Source organism: Carassius auratus, chromosome 31, assembly GCF_003368295.1.
Source record: "Carassius auratus strain Wakin chromosome 31, ASM336829v1, whole genome shotgun sequence".
NCBI lineage: Eukaryota > Metazoa > Chordata > Actinopteri > Cypriniformes > Cyprinidae > Carassius > Carassius auratus.
In genome coordinates, this window is record NC_039273.1 from 23,338,909 (window position 1) to 23,360,118 (window position 21,210).

Genomic DNA, 21,210 nt, shown 5'->3' on the forward strand with positions numbered 1-21,210 from the left:
GGCTCTGCACTTGCTGCCATCTTCCATGAAGATGCGTCAACTTTCAGCAGTGATGCTGTGCCAGACAGTGCGACTCCTGTGACCTGTCCCTGAACCCTCAGGCGTACTAGCGCGCCCACTCGCAAAGCAGGCAACCACGCCTCTACTACCGCGGGCCTTTTTTTCCACTTTTTTTTTTTTGTTCTAATATTCATTTTCACCTTCGAAATTCGTTTTTTTTTTAACTATTCGAATACATATTTGAATTTAGAATATTCGTTGACAGCCCTAGTGATGTGGAAGTGCACACATTTAGACAGTTTTGTGTAATGAAAGTGTCAGACTCTCTCTAGTTAAAATCAGGGTAGTCTGGAAGTCTGGAGGACTGCTATGAGCTTCAACTCCCAAGTTCTCACTCCGCCCCCCTCAGCTGGCCCAACCTATCCCCACCCCATCCACTTCTACTGGATTAACCTACAACTGGACACATTCCTCACATACCAAACCACAACGCTGCCAGACACCAGAGAGAGACGGGTGGACACAGACACAAAGAAAAAAAGTTACAATGCTAGGGCCGCAGTCACTTCCACCTCAGTAACATTGGATGCAAAAACTTTCATTACACTTTCTTATGTGCATTTGCCAAGGCTAGTAAAACTCTGTGATGTGTGTGTAAAACTCCTCGCTTTGCAATGGTTTCTAACAAATACAGTTTATTGCAAAAAATCAGGGCTGCAATGAAATGTGGCACTGGAAACTGCACAAAGTATGGAAAAATATATTATGCAGAAAATTGAACACCTTAAAATGGAACAAATGCAGTTGACATAACAAAGAGCAATTCCAACAAATATATTTTTTTGCCTGTTTTTGCTAAGCAGGATTGAGTTCATAAACTTTGATGCTGAGATTTGATCCATTAAAAATCTGTCTCTCCTATCAAACCATAAACAACATCTACCACAGCCGGAAGAAATGATGGCAGAGAAGAAAAAAAATATTTGAATAATGCACCAGTTTATAATACATGCTGATGATGGTTCTAAATTAGAATTTGCAAAGAGTCTGTGTTTACATACTGATCCGACAATCAAGTCTGTTTCACCCCTAATGGTGATGTTGGGCCAATGGTTCAGATTTTTATTTCACTGGCCCTGCCACCAAAAATGTAAATAAAAATTGAGCCACATTATCTTGTATTTTACTAGTCAGTTCAAAGCTGAAGTGATTACCTTGTTTTATTTATCAATAAAAAAAAACAGTTTGAGTAAGAGGATGAGAAATGGGGTGGAAAAAGGTAATAGATAACTAAATTTTTTGTTTTTCCATCCAAAAAACTATATTATAATTGCACCTAAGGAAACATAATAAAACAAATCAATAAACCCTTGTCATGACCCCATTAAAAGTCATGTCTTTTAATTTTAGAGTATATTTATATCTAAATATATTTACTTTATTCATTAATGTATTTTAACATTTGACCACATTTAGTCCTACACTTATTCACTATTATTTGTTTCCCACTAAATAACGTTTTTTCACTATATGTGTAGATTTTATAAAATGACTGTGCACTCATGATTTTTCTAGAGTAACCTTTGCTGCAGAATTATCCACCTAGTTTATAATAGTATTTTTGCCAGATTACGATTATATATTTTTCATTTGTTATTTTTCTTTATGTTGAAGTTAAACACAAAAGAGTGACAATCAGGTCAACACACAGGTATAAGGTGCGTCCCAAATCGCATAATTACCGGTATGCACTACTCTATGTATAAGTGCATAGTGTATACGGCATCATTTGGGACATAGCTATGGAAAAAAAAAATTTTTTTTAATGCGATGGTATTGGATTGGACACAATTTAATAAAACATCTGTAATTTAAAGAGATCATTTTTTTATAAGAAGCAAATGACAATGGCAAAAGTAAACACAGATCAGACACATTTCCCCCCTACTTAAAATAAATATTCAGATGACAAAGAAATTGTTCAAAACAAGTTTTAACTTATTGTTTTGATTTTACCTTCTGGGATTTCTAACTGTTGCAAGACTGTCAGAGGTCTCCACAATTTTTTTTTTCATGGGAGCCGCACTGATAGGGCACATTTAACCACAGAGCCACTTTTACCGCAAAGTATCAAAAGTTACATCAAGTCATAAATAGCATGTTTTTTTTTATCAATCTGTCATCCCTGATATGCAATGCAATTCAAAAGGGGCTATCATTCTTTATCGTTTACCAGTCAAATTTGTAACTGAGACGAGATGATAAAAAAAATAAAAAAAACAGTATTACAAGAGCTGTTAAGATTAAAACTGGCAAGCAATGAGTGCATTCACACCGGCAGCAGGAGCGTCACGTGAGCAGCAGTGAAGCGGGGGTTTCGGCGACGAGTCTATTTTTGCTGCGCTGCTGAAACTCAATTAAAGTGACAACACACTTCTGATGAAAAAAAATAAACATGATTTCACAAAACATGCTAAAAATAAACAGAATAATCATGTCTAGTGTTTTAACGTGAATTGGAGTATGTCAGGGAAGAAAATGAAGAATAAAAATATGTATTGAAGCTTTACCAATTTGAACTTGTTTAACTGCCATATAAGCAAATTATAACTTAAAACATTTTATCAAACTCACAACGAACAATTAATCTTGCTCATGATCTTAAGTTACAATGGAGTCCTATCAGAGTTTCCGCTAGAAAAAAATGGTGCCGGTCAAAGTGACCGGCAGAGGTTTCCTTTTCCGGACATTTTGATGATATGCCGGTCAAGTATCGCCTCTTAATTAGTCAAGGTGAGGAAAACTGGAGGCAGGCTATGTAACGTAAAAAATGACATAATTAGGCCGCCGAATGCAACATGTTTATTAGCCTAACTTTCAAATAGACGGAAAAAAAAACATTTTCTACTATGGTTCATTTCTTCATTCGGATCTATTTGCGATCCATTCCATTCTAAACAAACAAAGCATATGTTTCATCCTTTTTTCAATATAGATTAAGATAATAATTCATAAATGCACGCATAATTATCAGTGAACTTGATAAAAGTTGCAGATATGTTTTACATGCATGCACAAACAAATGCCTTTCAACTTATGTGTGCAAAATTCAGAATGAAATGAATGTGCAGCAATTTGTACAAATAGAGATTCTAGGTCTACTGTACATGTTGTAGCCATTAAATGAGCTTATTTAGTTTAATATTTGTTAAAATATTATAATGTTATTTTTAAATTTATGTTGATTATGAAAAGTGAACCGCACGAGTAAGATAAGATGCGCAATATCGAGAGACATGGAGCGGGTCAGACATGATTTTGACCACTTAAGTTTTGTTTAGTAGAAATACTTTTTTGAAGTGAATTTCGTTTTGTATAAATTGTATCTTAATTTTAATAATTTTTTTTATCAACCAATTGCCTGGATTTAATACATAAGAAGCAAATATAGCAGACGACAGGCCTAATCATGCAGGCGCCCTCGCGGCCACTTGCATTGCTAGTGAACTGGAGTGCATCTCATCCTAATTTAACGAAACTCAGCGTAGGCCTCACAGACATGAAATATATCTTAAGAAAGCTTGAAATGTCTTTTTAACAATTTAAAATGAATTTTTTTTTTTACCTATGCTAATTACACATTAAATTCAGGTAGGCTACTGAGTCGCTGTCCTCAGTGCCCAGAAAAGTGCTGAAACGGAGATGAAAGGGGAACCCGTTTTTATTTATTTTTTATTTTTTTTTGGCTTATTTTAACTGGCCCATCCAGTTTTCTGGAGGCCCACCTACAATCAAAATCCTGGCGCCGCTAGTGCTTCGCAGCGGTCTGATATCAAGAAATAACAGACCGCATTCCACATTGGAATTCAACCAAGCCATGTAATAATGTTTAATAACTTTCAAACGAGCCTGTTCCTTCATAACATAGCCAAAGTTCGGTGTATTTTTGCTTTATACATTTTAGGCTTATTCTTAAATTCAGATTGTGTTGGGGGGGCGGGATTATTAGGCAATTTTATTCTGACAATTTGACCGGAGAGATTTAATTTTGTCGGACATTTCATTTTTTTTTCGGCCAATGTCCGGCAATTACCGGACAACGGAAACCCTGAGTCCTATATACATAAAAAGTTAATTGTTCATACATTATTGACAGGTTCTGTAAATATTGTATACTCAAAATATGACATGTGTTCACTTACGACTGACGTGACAAACTTAGCATTTTATTTATTTTCAGTTCCACAGTTACAGAAATGGAGCTATAGACACAAATACAAATAAAACATATAGACATCTTCAATATTCGGCCTAATAAAATATTATGAACACTTGGTTAGAATAAACCTTTAAATTTTTTTAATGAATCTCTATGAACAAATAATGACTTAAACATAATATTCTAACTTAACAACTAGCTAAATTGAATAATTGTTTATTTTGTTTCAGGTCTTCAGTTACAAAAGGAGACAACAAGACGCAAATTACAAACAAGGATACAAGACGAACACGAAAAAAAAAAAAACGTATAAATCATTGACAAGAAAAATATTAAGATTTAAAATACGATTTGCTAGAAATGCATATGGTATTTTTTTATTTAGCTCTACATAAGTAAATTTTCAGATTCTTAGCCTAATGAGTAGTTAAAATCCAACGAATAATTCACATTTATCTCGATCAACTACAAAAATGAAGCTTATCATGAGTAGCTAATTTACATAGCCTAAAGCATATTGACAGCTCATAAGAAATGTATATATGTATATTATGGACACACACTAAACTTGGTTAATACCGTATATTTGGGTATGATAAAAGTATATATTATTAAAAAAAAAAAAATTGTGTGAATTTTTGCTTGAGTAAATCATTCGTATGAACTGCAATGCAAGAGCAACAAGAGTGCAGCAACAAACATCCACAACAGAATAACCACCCCATCTGCTGCAACTGCTGTCTGCAGGAATTTAACATGTAGCTGTTTGAAGTGACAAGCCCGTCAGTAACACACTGAGAAATATGACTCACTAGCTACTCAGTGAGCCGAGCCAGATATGGCCTGATCAGAGGTGACACAATCTACTGGAGACCACAGCTCAATTGCACAGAACACCATCATGTTTGTATGTCATTGATCCTTATCAAATTACAAACCAAACACAATCAAACTAGAGACCTTCAGACTACACATACAAAAACTTTGCAATTTCATTATGTCCTAGATACTGATATTCCCACTATGCAGATAAAATACAAATCTACAAGTGGATTAATTTAGAAACATGAGATAATGTCATCCTTGCTGGAATTAATGTAGTGAGTAGAGAACAAACACACACACCGTGAACACACACCTGGAGCAGTGGGCAGCTATTTTTCCAGCACCCGGGGAGCAATTGGGGTTTCAGTGCCATTTCGGTATGGTTCACTTTTGAGGGGTTTTCCACTGGGTACAGTACCTGGTACTTTTTTTTAGAACCACCTCAGTTGAGGTTCCATGTCAAAAACACAAGTTACCAAAATGTGACATGTAAACTCTGCTGATCACTGATTGGCCGGAGAGAATCGTCACTATCTGTGTCAATGACCTCATAACAGATGTTTTAAACTATTCTGAACGAGCACACCTTTTTTAACAACCAAAAATGACTGTTTCCTTGTCTGTTGAGGAAATTCAGATGTTCCTCTCGTTGATAACAGAGGAGCAGATCCAGCGAGATATTGATGGGGCAATGCGGAATTAAAGGGGGGGTGAAATGCTATTTCATGCATACTGAGTTTTTTACACTGTTAAAGAGTTGGATTCCCATGCTACACATGGACAAAGTTTCAAAAATTAAGTTGTATGTTTGAAGGAGTATTTCTGTTCCAAAAATTCTCCTTCCCGTTTGTCACAAGTTTCGGAAAGTTTTTTTCGAGTATGGCTCTGTGTGACGTTAGATGGAGCGGAATTTCCTTATATGGGTCCTGAGGGCACGTCTGCCGGAAGAGCGCGCGCTCCCGTATAGCAGAGCACTGAGAGCACAGACATTCACTGATCAGAGCGAGAGCGTCGCGAAATGTCACAAAAGCAAGTGTATTTTTGGTTGCCAGGGCAAGACAACCCTGCACAGATTACCAAAGAAAAAACAGCATTAAGGGACCAGTGGATGGAGTTTATTTTTACAGAGCATCAACGGAGTTGTGCAAGTGTTTGTTCCCTGCATTTCGAAGATGCTTGTTTTACAAACAAGGCCCAGTTTGACGACGGATTTGCATATCGTTTATTTCTTAAGGATGATGCAATCCCAACGAAAAAGGGTCACGATCGTGTGTTGGAACCACAGGCGGTGAGTAAAACTGCTTCAAATATATCTGCCTCCTTGTTAGTGCGTCCCCTCCCATGCCGGAGGCCGGAGACCCGGGTTCGAGCCCCACTCGGAGCGAGTCGTTGCTGCTGCTGCTCTCGTTCAGTTTCAGCCTCGGGATCTGATTCTGGGTCATAAATAAACGGCTGAATCTGACTGTTAGCCATGGTTTGTTTTGGATGATGTTTTTTTCCTCAAGGTAATGTCACAGCTTTCAAACGCTCTCAACGCAAAAGCCTACTGGCGCTCGTGATTCTTTAGCTCCGCCCACACGTCACGCCTCCAGCCGGTCGTGTTTTTCCGGGAAAAATTGGTGCAGACTATCTTTCTCTTATGAATATAATAAAACTAAAGACTTTTTGGAGTTATGAAGGATGCAGTACTACTCTATAGGTACTCAAGATTAACAGGATATTGAGTGAAAACGAGCATTTCACCACCCCTTTAAAAATTATTTAGGAGTTGCAGCAATAGAGGCGGTGCAACAATAACGAAATGTGAATAATCCCACCCACTCTAAAGCGATACTGAACTTACGTGAACCGAGCTGAGTCGAGCCTTACCGAGCAGAGTCGTACCACGCAGTGGAAAAGTGCCATAAATGTGCCAAAATTCTTTTGTTTGTTTTTAAAGCTCTTAATGATCAAGCCCCCTCTTATTTAAAAGATCTTATTATCCCACATTTATCTAGTAGATCCTTAAGGTCTGCTGATCAGTATCTTTTATATAACCCTCGATCAAGTTTAAAAACCAAGGGCGACAGAGCTTTTTCAGTTGCTGCCCCTCGCTTATGAAATCAGCTGCCACTGGATATTCGCCTTGCACCTTCTATTATCATTTTTAAAAAGAGGCTGAAAACATATCTTTTCTTCCAGGCGTTTGAATCTAATCTTAGTACTGTGTTTTTTTAGGCTATATTGTCTTCCATGTTGTTTTATTCTTATTTCATTTTTATTTATTATTATTATTATTATTATTTTATTATATATATATATATATATATATATATATATATATATATATATATATATATATATATATATATATATATATATATATATATATATGGTTACATGGTTTATTATATATATATATATATATATATATATATATATATATATATATATATATATATATATATATATATATATATATATATATATATATATATATATATATATATAATGGTTACATGGAAACTCTAAGGATTTTTTTTCCCTCTTTTTTTCAGCAGGGTAATGACACTCATACTGTGCTGCACATTATTGACAATATCGAGCTCAAGCTTGACTTTGCAAATTTAAAATATCAAATCGCAATTGCAATTTCTGTCAAAAAATAAATAAAAATAGCAATTAGATATTTTCCCCATATCGCACAGCCTTAATATAATTGGTTAACTCAAACAATAAGCAAGATTTAAAAATGCATATGCTGCATGAGAAGGTAAAGTAATATGTATGCATTGCTCAGTTATCCTGTCTAAGAATTACGGAGGAAAGACAGCTGATTTGAAACCGGTACGAAAATGTTTTTGAGCTCCCCTTGGAATGTCTTTGAAATATAGGGTCTCTGGTCACTGTTATCTACACAAGATCTTTATACTCCAGTGGACTCAGAACAGATAGAATTGCTCAAATGGACAAAGCCGTGAAACACATTACTGGGTATTTTACATGTATTGGTAACAGGTGGGTCAAAAAAAAACTCCATGGAGCAATAACTATCTTAGCACACAACAATCTAGATTATACCAGCCTAACTGTTAAGTTCGGGGGCTAGACATCTCTTAGAATAATTGAAATTTATGTGTGGCTCCACACTGGGTAAATACGGTCATGAGATTGCCATTTTAAAGGTTGTAATTACATATTTTAGACATAACTTTCCAGTCAGTAACCATGTTTAGATTTCATAGCTTCCATATGCCTTGAAGAGAGACGGGTACCACTGACATTCCTGCGCTCCAGTGGCTATACTGACTGGGCCTTTTCCAAAAATGTTACTGTTTTAGTGAAGATCAGCAATTCCAAAGTTCTTAAAGTTGTTACAATTAGCCCTTTGTAAAGTTCATTCAACAGCCAGAGAGGGGGATTATGGCTGGTTTTAGCAGACTAATCAAAGACAGATGTGTGGCTGTGTAAGTCAATGTGTCCAGAGGCATTATACAATTTACCTTTGCATGAGCTAAGTCTGATTTAACATTTAAAGCTGCATGTTAGACATGTCATTAAACAAATACTCTATTTCAATAGAGCAATAAATTCAACCACAGGGCATTAAATTATCTAACCAATTAATTGTGTTTATCAGCAAACATATTGATCACTTTTCTCTTATTATCTATAGACTGGACACTAGTTTGTTTGTTAAAGTAAAGAGTAAGCCATATTTGCAACACCCCTGGCCAGCTATTTCTTGCATCCAAGAGCAAATCTAAAAAACTGCTTGCCACACTCACGATTAAACTGCATTTCAAATAAATAAATAACTAAAAGTTCTGACACAAACAGCTCCTTAAATGTTGCTTCTAATGCTCAAATGGCATTAAAAAAGCACCATCTTTGTGTATTTAAATTCTTTAATAATAGGTGACTAATATAAATCTTTCGAAGGCCAATATTAGTGTAGATCTCTAATAATAAAAGTTATTTTACACAATATTTACTCAATTATCACATATGCAAATGTAGATTAAAGAGAGTAATAGAGTGATTTCCGAACAAAAATGTGATCGAAAACACAAGTGAGCGTGGACAATAACTGGAAGCGAGCCATGACAGAGGAAACATCACAGATGAAAAGTAAACAACTTGGTTCCACTGCAGTAATCTCTGTAGCTCTAATGATTTGGCCGCGTGCAGCATTGTTAGGGGTGTCTCCTCCAGAGGCAGACGCCAGGCTCCATGTGTCCCAGCCACGTTTGACCCAGCACGTCACCGTATGTACTGCCCCCACCACCACTGGAACACAAAGGCCACATTGTCCCCCACAATGCAGGTCAGCCTCTCCTTCCCAGCCTGGGACGGCTCTTGTTCACTGGCCTCTGACAGATCAGGACAACTGGCCTGTCCTTCTATGTGAGAGGGTCAGATTTAGTCGGGAATTCACCATTACATTAATGGCAAATGTTCCTGGACAGACTACTTTGACTCCAAGTTGGCATGATTGTTCACTACTACCAAATTCACATTAAATGTACATAAAATCCTATGCACAAGAGATTTATTGCTGCAAAAAAGCAAATAGTTTTTGCATATAATTACACCATTCAAAAGTATTCGGTCAGTAAGATTTTTTTTTTTATAAATTACTTTGATTCAGCAAGGACAAATTAAATTGATCAAAAGTATCAGTAAAGACTCCCACATTTTAAAAACATATTTCAAATAAATGCTCTTTATTGGAACTATCTATTAATCACAAAAACATGAAAATTTTTATCACAGTTTCCACACACACAAACATTAAACAGCACAAATGTTTCCAACATTGATAATGATAATAATAGCTTCTTGATCTGCAATATCGAGTTCTGAAAGATCAGGTAAACCTGAATAATATATGGAGTCATGGCTGCTAACAATTCAGCTTTGTCATAAATTACATTTTAAAAACAGAAAACGGTCAGAGTACAAATATTGTACAGACCCCAACCTTTTCAAAAGTATTGTACATTACTTTAATAAAGTCTTACATATAGAAGTATTTTGTCGATCATAAATGTTATGCCACTTAATAAAAATGCAAGAATTCCATTCCACACTATGGAATTACTAAATTGGTACAGGCTACTTACAAACACAAATCTCATATGAAATACAGCTAGATTCACTAAACAGTGTGCATAACGGTTGTCTTGACTACATTCGCAGTTCATTGATTGTATAAACTCTTTTAAACACCTCTAAAATCCAGTGAAATTAAATTGAGAGTTAAAAGATGAAATGATTCAGTTGTAATGTAAAACTCTAACATCTCTGCTGATTGCCATCTTAATCTGTGACACAGTTGCCCACTCCAATATCCAACTGCCCCAGATTTACTACGAGATGAATTAAAGATTATGACAGTGGAAGAAAAAATAATTATGGTTGACTGTATCAGAGAATTACATCTCCTGATCTTGCCTTTCAGAATCAACCAAATCCTATGCGCTTCACTGAGAAAAGAACCAGTAAGAAAACACAGGAGAGGTTTAAAACGCTCCAACTGCTCAAGAACAGGAACAGGGATGGAAATTAACTTTTTTGTCCACCGGTCACTCATTCTCTCAACTCCGTAGCCCAACCGGATGATACACTGCACTGAACTTTTTTAATGCACAGAAATATTTTTGCGATATTCTAAACAGCTTTCGTACGCATTAATAATGTTGTTTTTTGTGGTTGAGGGAACACCTGGGGAAAAGTCCCGTTCAACACTGTATCCCAATGAAATCTCAGCTCGCAAACTTTTACGCCATTGACAACTAACAGCATTTTTTAATACATCATTTTTATGCGTCTCGTGACGCCAGAGCTGTCATACATGTGTAGCAATACAATGATGTTTCTACAAAAAAAATGAACAGCGTAACAACTAAATAGCCACAGAGCTAACTTATGAAAAGTACTTGAAGATGCATCCCCCAGACAGCAGTTATTAGACACGCGACCGATAATACTGTTTGTTAGTTTGCTTACTATGCTGTTAAAAACAATAAGATAAACACAAACTGTCCATATACTCTAAAATGTTGCAGAATGCTGGAGGAGAATGAACTTACCGGGGTTTGACAGAGACGTGACAGTATGTGCAAATTTGTGCGCAAAAACAAATTCAACTCTTCATACGATCTTGTATATCATAAGCGTGTGCTATAAAACGAACTGTAAATAACCAACAAATATAGCACTCTGCCGGCGGCAATAACTTCAGCTGCAAACACTGTCCTGGGAACAACACCGCCCTTTCGAGCCTGGTTTACACCGCCTTTCTTCACGGAGCTGTTGTGTACAACACGCATTATGAAACCGTATGCTATTTTTATTTACCCGCCACTGTGGCCAGTAGGTGAAGCGAGTTTACCTGCCACAACACAAAATCACCCGCATTTGGTGGCGGGTGCTAATTTCCATCCCTGAACAGGACCGATGGGTTTTACGTTGTATTATCTTCTGCTGTGATGGACAGATACTCGGTATCCACAACCAATGACATAATAAACAACAAAGCATTGTAGTTTAGTAGTAGCTGAAGAAGACGTGTCAGATGGAGCCGTTAATGATATGTATTATCTTTCACATCTCACTTCAAAATGCACAGATCCACAGCTCAGACAAGAAAAACTCAAGCCCACTGCAGTGAAATCTGAAAGAATGCAGCCCCTTTTACTTTCCATTCTCTGGGCTTATCTGAGAGCACCAGATGTGGAAGAGTAAATTAATCAATCTCTCAGAGTGGAAAAACAAACTGAAATATAATAGGATATCATTGGAAACAGTGACCATTCCATTTTTTGCTGCTTTTCATCACATGATACTATGAAACAAAGTACAGCCAATAACATTAACTGCTAGTGAGTTCAAATTCTGCTTTAAGGCTTAGGAAATCCTGCCAAAAAACTGCCAAAAAAAAAATTGGTCTGCTTATTTGAACAAAGTGGTGGTCTCATCTTCATCTAACACTGAACAAAGATTGAGAAAACACAACACACCCTCTTTATTTTCACAGCAAAATCCTCAGTGGAAATGCAGAATTCAGAAATGTTATTTCTGGAAACAGATGGAGCCACTGAGAGAATTCATCAGAAGGAATATTTGTTATGGTCTTACCTTGAAGCATGCATCGGTAGGCCGACTCAGAAATGGCGTAGATATGAGGTGGGATTTCATGCCTCTTCTTGCCCCTGTACATCTCAATGATGTTCTCGGAGTATATAGGGAGGTTTTTGTATGGGTTTATGACCACACAGAAGAGTCCTGAGTATGTCTGCACAGAGACAAGAAACAAACAAAAGGAGGAAAGAAATGTTACACTTAATTGGTGCTCAACTCATAAGGGTTTTTAAACAAACAGGACAAAATAGTATTATTACACAATATATACATACATTTAATAACATTATGTAAACAAAACTGTTTAATTACATTGAGAACATAAGTACAATTCATAATCGAAGCCTGCAACTTGAGATGAATCCCAACATTTTGAAAATACAAGAACCAGCAGAATGATTACATATGTACATATATTGTAACCCTTTGCTTATTTCTTGTAAAGCCCCACTTCTTTCTCAAGTTTACTGGTTTAACATAAGCAGTAAAGCTAGTGCTTTTATAATCATTTAGGGGTTTCTGAAACACAGAATACTCCATAGTTACTTGTGAAAAATCCTAGAATTAGCCTATGGTTTTTCCATTCATACAGTTTCTGTACATTTTTTTTCATTCTGAGCATGATCTGCATTTTGGGAAAGCATCCATGAAAGTTTTGAGCATCTGAAGACATTGCACAGACTGAGATATTTCTTAAGTAACAGTCTCAGCATTTGACTACCGTACACCACTCCATCTCTAGCTGACACATGGTTGATCACACAGTACACTACACTTCATACACTGCATCATCAGCTTCCATTACCTTTACAAAAATGACAATGAGCTCAAACGGACATTGACATGTACTTATCAAGATTAAATGATTAAAATGGAATTTGCACGTTTTTACATGTGATAATGATCCCTACAACTGTTAAATCCACTAATTCAAAGTGTCATACTGTAAAACACTAAATCTGAAATTAAAGATAATGTTTAATGAGTGTCTAAAAATCAAGCTTTCATTTTAGGAAAATTTAGGGTCAATTTTGAAAGAACGACCATTTATTTTTCGATTATGTTTAGACGGGTGCCAGTTTAAGACAACAGAACACAGTGATATGATGCCATTCGCATCATATACAAAACATTTACTAAAATAATTAGAAATAAATAATCTGAAACTAATTCACTTTGAAAATAACAGAATAAGCATTTATGCAAGTTATGCACACAAGATCTATATAACTGAAATTTGTGGCAAAAAACATTTATTAGATATTCAAAGAATAGCTTAATATGTGTATTTACTGAATGAAGACTGTATGTGAATGAAGAATTCTGGAATTTGCCTTTTAATTATTAAAAAACTGAAAGAAAATGCTCAATTTCACCCAGTGATATTGGCTATTGTGATATATCGGTGGACTGCTAAAAATAGTTTAATGGGATAAAATTGTTTATTATGAATTTAAGATCTTTTTTCAAGAAGGGAAAGTGAAAACTTGTCAAGTCAAAGAGTCTAATACTGATATCTGCTTAAAGAAAGGTATTTCTCTTGCTTTTACTGCCAGTGCAGCTGTCCTGCAGTGAGCCTGCTCTTCATTACAGAAGACATTTACAAAATATTAACCCTGTCCTTCAAGCGGTTTCATATATGAGGCTATAACTGAGAGCAACCCGTGTTTGACTGAATGCTGGGCCACTGCTGCGTGATCCAGACACATTGTGAGGGGGCACGCCAGAGAAGTGGTTATCCCTGTCTGTCTGCTGAAGGGTCCTTCTATTGGCGGATGTTGTGTTTATGAGTGGAAATGTATAAATATGGGTGTGGAGGAGGATCGGGGTTGCATTGAGGACAGATCTGTCTGTCTACATCCCACTCCCCACTCCCCACCAGACAAAGCCTTCCTGCCAAACTAGATCCCAGGCCAGAACAATAGATTTGGACTCAGGAGACTTGTGGCTGGGAAGTTGTTTCTCTCCAGCAGGGCTGCACAATCAATCAAATTTCTAATCGCAATTACAGATGCCACAATTATGTAATCATTCAAAGCGGCAATTGACAGTTCAAAGGCCACTTATATTATTTATACACTTATATATCCTTAAGATGTGGTTTTTCTTTCCACATGTTATCTTAAGGGGTTTTTTATTGTTTTAATTTTAGTTTTAGTAAAACATAATACCATGCATATTTTTCCTTTTTTTGTTTTTATTTAAAGAAGAAACCAACCCAATGTATAGTTGACATCTGAGGCTTAGGCCTAATGCTATAGAAAAGCAATAAAGAGTGTATTCAGCTTGTCAATTTTTATCTAAAAATATGGCATGTTGTTGCTTCAAACAATGGTAAACATCATTCAATGTAAAATTGTGATAACTGTAATTAATAATCACAATTACAATTTCAAGGGAATAATTGACAAATATGATTTGTCACAATTGTGGAGCCCTACTCTCCAGCATGACTCTCAAAGTTTGTCAGGCTACATATGGAAGAAAACAGCCTTCCATCTGAGCTATGCAAAACTGTAATCATAAACAATTTACCACATGCTACACCGAATAACTATAAAAGCACTGTGCCATTTATGAGTAAATCCCAAAGTCTATACAACAAATAATTTGTCAGTTTTTGGTTATTTATCCTATTTATATGTTGTTTATTTGTCTCAAGTTTCCGTCACCTTATGAAAATGCCAAATATCTTTAAGATATGCATGACCTTAAATAGCCATGACCTTGAACCAGCCTAGTTTGACAGAGCTTCTTAAAGGGTTAGTTCACCCAAATATTAAAAATTTGTCATTGATAACTCACCCTCATGTCGTTCCATGTTGTTCTCATGTCGTGAGACCTCCGTTCATCTTCATAACACAGTTTAAGATATTCTAGATTAATCTGAGAGCTCTCAGTCCCTCCATTGAAGCTGTGTGTACGATATATTGTCCATGTCAAGAAAGGTAAGAAAAACTTCATCAAAGTAGTCCATGTGACATCAGAGGGTCAGTTAGAATTTTTTGAATTATCGAAAATTCATTTTGGTCCAAAAATAAAAATAATTACGACTTTATTCAGCATTCATTCATGTATTCAGTCTTCTCTTCCAAGTCTGTTGCGAGCGCGTTAACAAAGCTGCTAACGTGTTTTCTGGCGCCCAATAACAATGATAACACGTCAGCAGCATCGTACGTCAACATTCACAGCAGTCACGCTCACAACAGACCCAGAAGAGAAGACAATTTTTAATAAAGTCATCATTATTTTTATTTTATTTTTGGTTAAAAAAAAAAATTCTAACTGACCCTCTGATGTCACATGGACAACTTTGATGATGTTTTTCTTACCTTTCTGGACATGGACAGTATACCGTACACACAGTTTCAATGGAGGGACTGAGAGCTCTCAGATTAATCTAAAATATCTTAAACTGTGTTCCGAAGATAAACGGAGGTCTTATGGGTTTGGAACGACATGAGGGTAAGTTATTAATGACATCATTTTAATATTTGGGTGAACTAACCCTTTAAGATTGACTAGCTGTTCAAGCAACCTAACCTAAACACACTAGTTGATTTTGAATATAGCTGTATAATTTTTGCATGTTCACCCAAAGCATAAATCCAGGCGGAGTTCTTAAAAATATTCTACATGTTATGATCCTGTTTCACTCATTTTTTCAAATGCTGTTCAAATCTGGAAACCTTATAAAAAAAGGAATGAGTCAACTGATGTCTCGTGTTATGCGAGAAGACTCTCATCAAAATACCAAACCTGTATAGTTTCCAAGGATTCAACAATGCTCTCATCATTCTTCTTTTTTAAATTCTGATAACAGGGACAAGCCACAACTACATATTCCTGTACATTTAATGTCCCAAACTGAAATAGTGACAGTTCATTTCTTCCATATGTGACGTACATCAATGTGAAATGGATTATCGAAAAGAAAAAAAATCTGCAGGGTGGGGACTTGATGATTGCATCTGAATGCAAGTTTGCAGACGATTGAATAAGTGCGGCATATGTCACCAAAGAGAAAGAAGTCAGTCATTTCACCGAAAGATCAGGGTGAGGTATTTCAATTAAAAATTACAAGCTCAAAAAAATGTAACAATTAAAAAAACCTCACTTCATGCCAAATATACAGAACTGGAAAATATTTGCTCTAAACAAACCCATAAAGAGAAATCAAGTCTAACGTGTCATCACCCATCATGCTTTTCAAGAACAGAGGGGTGTGGGAAGGCAGAGAGGAACGCAGCAGCTCCATGGCTCTGCCCACACAGCAGATATGAGCACATACTGTACCACACACCAGCCTGAGGTCTGGTCACCAGCCACGCACACAGGGAAACGGTTCTATATAAATACAATCTATATAAAAGGTTGTATATAAATACATAACATTATGTTTCCATTTTGTGGCTGTATTTCTTCAAACATAACATTAGCCGACAGTATTAAGGAAGCTGAGAAATTTGGGGAATGCGGAGGAATGCAGTTGTTATCAACAGTCAGTCTCACATCTTGACATCTCGCAGATATTACAAGCCAGCTGTAGCTCAATGCCAAACACAAAGGTCCTGTTATAAAACTTTAGGTTTTATTGGCCAAGCATGGGCCTCTATGGCTAATTACTGCAGCATATAAAAAGGGAGCACAGCAACCACAGAGGCTTAAATAACAAAAAAGGCAGGAAACTAGCCTTACAATCCAGTCTGACAGTGTTCCACACTGCTAAGTGGGTATGGGAGAGTGGTCTGCACTCTCTCATCATAGTGTAAAATGACAACAGTGCCTGCTTTCATAACGTCTGAAGTGTCGCCAATCGATATGGCCAATGGACCTGGAAAAGCTCTCAATGATGGGAAATGAAAATGTAACTGGATAAATTCCATCCAGTGTTTTTAAAGGTGGTAACTGGGTGGGAATATCAACAGAAGTGTGAAGAAGTGGCTGCTCTCATTGAGATCTCATAATGACTTCATCGCAGCTCCTCCACACTTGGGGAATGAAGGAAATGATGGGGCTAAACCTCCGAACAGCTTGCTTCACACTCTCTTTCTCTCTCTTGAATAATAAAAGTAGCCTAGTTTCTCTTTTCTTTAAACATCTTCAGAGTAATCAATCATCAAAATAATCATTAGTTGCAGACATATTCCCTACACAAAGCTGCAAAGACCAATGTAGAAAAAATATTTGACTTGAAAGCAAATGAATTATCATCACACTTACGTAAATGAGCCCAGAGTAGTAGCGATCTTTCAGGTTGTGTAAAACGGACGCTTCATTCAGGCAGGTGAGTTCTGCCATATCCTCCACTTTGCTGAACTTGGGAGGGTTCATCTTCTGGATGTCATCTTTGTTCACCAGGGCCTTCTTGCCATTTTCAGCCAGCTCCACGAGCACCTCCTCTCCACGTTCCTCACGGATGCTGGCCGCCTCGAACCCATGCCGTTCGGAAGGAACCCACACAAGCTTCTTGGCCGTCCAGTCTGCCTGGGAAGCAGGGTTGTAGACCATGGCCCGATCCACAAAGAGGTACCTCTCAGGGTCCTCTCGCTGCGCCATCTCCGGCATGAGGAACTAAAAATAGGCCACCTGGAAAAAAAAGAGTTAAAGGGAGTTAGTGATGAAAGAGCAGAGATTGTCATTGAATTTATGCGACATGACACAGCAGTGGCTTAGGCGTTTAAAGGTCAAATATTTCATTGGTTTTACATGGATATAGCAGAGAATGTTCAATTCACAGCGACTATACAGCAAGTTTTTCATGCAAATATTCATAAGATACAAAAACATTAATCTACTACATAGATTTCAAATGTGTGGATTTATAACGCACACCTAACCAGCTCACTGTTAGTTGATAAATAATCATCAGATATTGCATTTTTGTAATATATAGAGCTGAACAAAGCTAGTTTTTTCATGAAACAGCTGCATGTAAAACATTATCTGCATCAGTTTACACCTAAGGTGAGTTTAATACGGATCACCTCCACAGTCGCATTAACAAACAAAAAAACAACCCAACTCTAGTCTAGTCAAGTCTACTCTGGCCTACAACTGGACTAAGAGTTACTGTGATTTTCGCAAAGAAAAAAATAAGGTTAAAATAAGCCAAAAAATGGGTCGTATCTGTTATTTCCCAGATGCGACTCATTATTCGATGCGGTAATCCAGAACACCGGACAGTCCTTCAAAAATTCATTCAATGATAACCCCGCATAAAAACACCTTTCTGACGGTCACCGTCTCGAAAATAATTTTAAATTACCGACAAATATGCCACATTAGAACGTATTCTAATAAAACGATGCGGTGACCGTTAACTGACATAACATTGTCTCCTGCGCGAGCTGAAGTTTGCGCGGCCGCCTCGCGCGTGCTCATTCCTCGCGCCTCCTCCTCATCACCATCTCCCGTTATACGGCCCGTGGCGAGGCGGACAAACGTTTTAGAAGCCGACATATAGTGCTCAGGGCAGCCAAAAAACAAAGGGTTGCAAATGGTGGAAATGTATTTATCTTCTTAAGGGAACTGCAATGACAAACTCGCTAACGAGGGCTAGCGCGCGAGCTCTCCCCGCCTCTTGAAAAGTACTGCGAAAAATAATCCGTTACACGGCAACGGTAGGGGAACCGGGACAAAAATGAAAAGACGCATGAACTTACCACGGGCTGTCAGCGATGAGACCTACGTGCACGAAGAGATGAATTAACTGCTATCCAGCGCGTCCGATTTTTATAATCCAGGTCTTTTGAAAGTCGGCCAAATATTCCCTTGCTTCGCACCTTTACACTGATGCCACCGTCTGTCCGCGGTCCTGAACTCCTCAACCGAACTCAGCATCGCACTCTGTTGCGCCCGCCTCTCCGGTCACACCCACCGGGTCCCTTGTGGAACGGGGATTGGATTGTAACGGGCCTTGACCACGAGCTATTGGTTTGTTAACATTACACCCCCAACAAAATACGATTGTTCCCGCAAGCTCTCTTCAATTTAGCGGAGCTGGATCTGAATGCATTGGTTGCAAGGCCTTGAGTGTGAAACACTGACCAGAGGGGGCTGGCCATCTTTTTAATAGGTGCAAAAGTAAATGCATAAGAGCTGAAAATGTTCAAAATAATGAATTAAAGTTAAATGTAAAAATAGTTCAAAAATAATAATACAAATAATTGATACCAAATATATTTGGTAGTAAATTATAGTAAAAAGGCGAAGGAAGATTAACTATCTTGACGTTCACAACCTCACTGACAGAAATACAATTTCTAGTGATTCCATAAAATGTGTCCCGTTAATTTGTCTTTTTCTAAAAATTCTAATGTTGATGAGTCTTGCTCGTTTTGTGGTTTTGTTGAAGGAAAAGCAGCCCATTTGTTTTTTGATTGACAAATTATGGGTTGATTTAAGCACCCTGTCTTACAAATGTGACCCATACCTTCGTCCTGAAAGATGCTATTTTTTATTATGAAAATACAAAGCTAGTATCTGCTGAATATGTTGTTAATTGTCTTATATTGAATGAAAATTTATTTATTTACAAGCAAAAATGGCTTTAATCTCCCTTGTTGAGTCTCGTTTCATCTCTTAGACTTAAAAATAACAAAAAGAGTGCAACATTTTTATGTATTATGACAACTTTTCTAAAAGGATGATATTTTTGCACTTTTATCTAGGCCTATGGATAATACCAAAATTTGACGCAAATCCAGGAAATTTGTTTTCTGTTCTCATTTTTATAATTGGAATATATTATATATAATTTGGAATATATTCATGTCTCGCTTACCAGTTTCTGTATGTTTCTATAAGTTTTGCAATGAAAAAAAAAAATTGTGAAAACAAAAATAATTAATGGGGAACATTTTCTAGTTATCAATTCTTTCGAACAGTTCGTTTCAGATAACTTTTTTAAACGATCCCCAACTTTGCATGCTACATACTCAGGTTTTTATTTTCGATTTATGTGTGTTTATAAAACTGTAAAAAAAAAAAAAAATGTTGTAATGTTTAAACTTATAAATCAATTTTCTCACTAAAAAAACAGCTAAGTCAATGTAAGGTATATCTGTCATGTTACAGGTAAGACAAGTGGTTGTGGAATTATATACTTTTTAGCTATTTTTAAAGTATTGTTGTGAACGATCATGTGATTTGGCTTTTTGACGTTTATCGATTTTAATAATTTGTTTCATAGTAAATTAAATACATCTTAATGGGATTTGATCGTCTGGGCCGCACAGCGCCCCCTGTTGCCAAACTAAAAAGAAACACTATTTTTCCATTAAAAGGTTCAACTTCTCCCTGCTGGAGATAGAAATAAATCTGTAGATATATAATTATCTGGTTTATAAATAGAGCATCGACATAAAACCTTCAAAAAGTTGGTGTTATTTTCTCACAGCTATTACATTTGCTTCGTGCTTCAAACTTGTAAATGACTTATTTGTTACCAACATAGAACTCAACACTGACTATAAAAATGCACGGCACAGACTGTGCATTTTTACAATTAATGATGACAAACCTAAAGAAAATATATTAAAAGTTATGTTTTATTTCATTAGTTGTAAAATAGCCCCATATGATGGTTCTACAAAAACAAGATTGTGTCAAATCCAAACCTCTGGCCTCCTCTCCCACATTAACTGTTACAATCTAGAAACAGAACAAGTAACAATAACCAACATTTAAAAAGATGTTTAAGCCTCAAATAACAGGACTGATCCAGAAATGCTCTAGAGCCACTTCCCACCACGTCTCCTGAAATAACTGCACTGACTGGATTGTAAAATGACACTGGGAAAGCTTCTCAATCCAGTCCAAGCCTAGCTTTGAGCTGAATATTCAGTCAAACAGATACTATTGCTCATAAACGGTAAAGTGATAATATGCTGTTGGCCCTTGGCAAGTGGAAGTCATAACCTTTTTCAGTGAGTTGAAGTAGCTTCAGTGTGTCTTGGGCCAGACCTTTAACCCAATCCCTAATAAATCAGACTTTCTAATATTAACTTGAATTAATTGACCTTAAAGTTTGTTTGGAA

At 36.7% G+C, this 21,210-nt stretch overlaps 1 protein-coding gene across 4 annotated transcripts in view; it reads right to left on the minus strand.

Moving 5' to 3' along the window:
* Positions 1-19,020, minus strand: part of LOC113050911 (myosin-10-like) — a 64,000-nt gene extending 44,980 nt beyond the window's left edge. For 3 of the 4 annotated variants that reach the window (XM_026214365.1, XM_026214364.1, XM_026214362.1), the window contains exons 1-3: positions 18,835-19,020; positions 17,393-17,758; positions 12,167-12,323 (exon numbers count right to left, since the gene is read on the minus strand). In XM_026214365.1, the coding sequence (XP_026070150.1) occupies positions 12,167-12,323; positions 17,393-17,737 (502 nt within the window). In that variant the 5' untranslated portion in view covers positions 17,738-17,758; positions 18,835-19,020. Of the gene's footprint in view, positions 1-12,166; positions 12,324-17,392; positions 17,759-18,834 lie in introns of those variants that run through there. The other variant, XM_026214363.1, reaches the window with a different exon arrangement.
* Between the last annotated feature and the right edge of the window lie 2,190 nt (positions 19,021-21,210).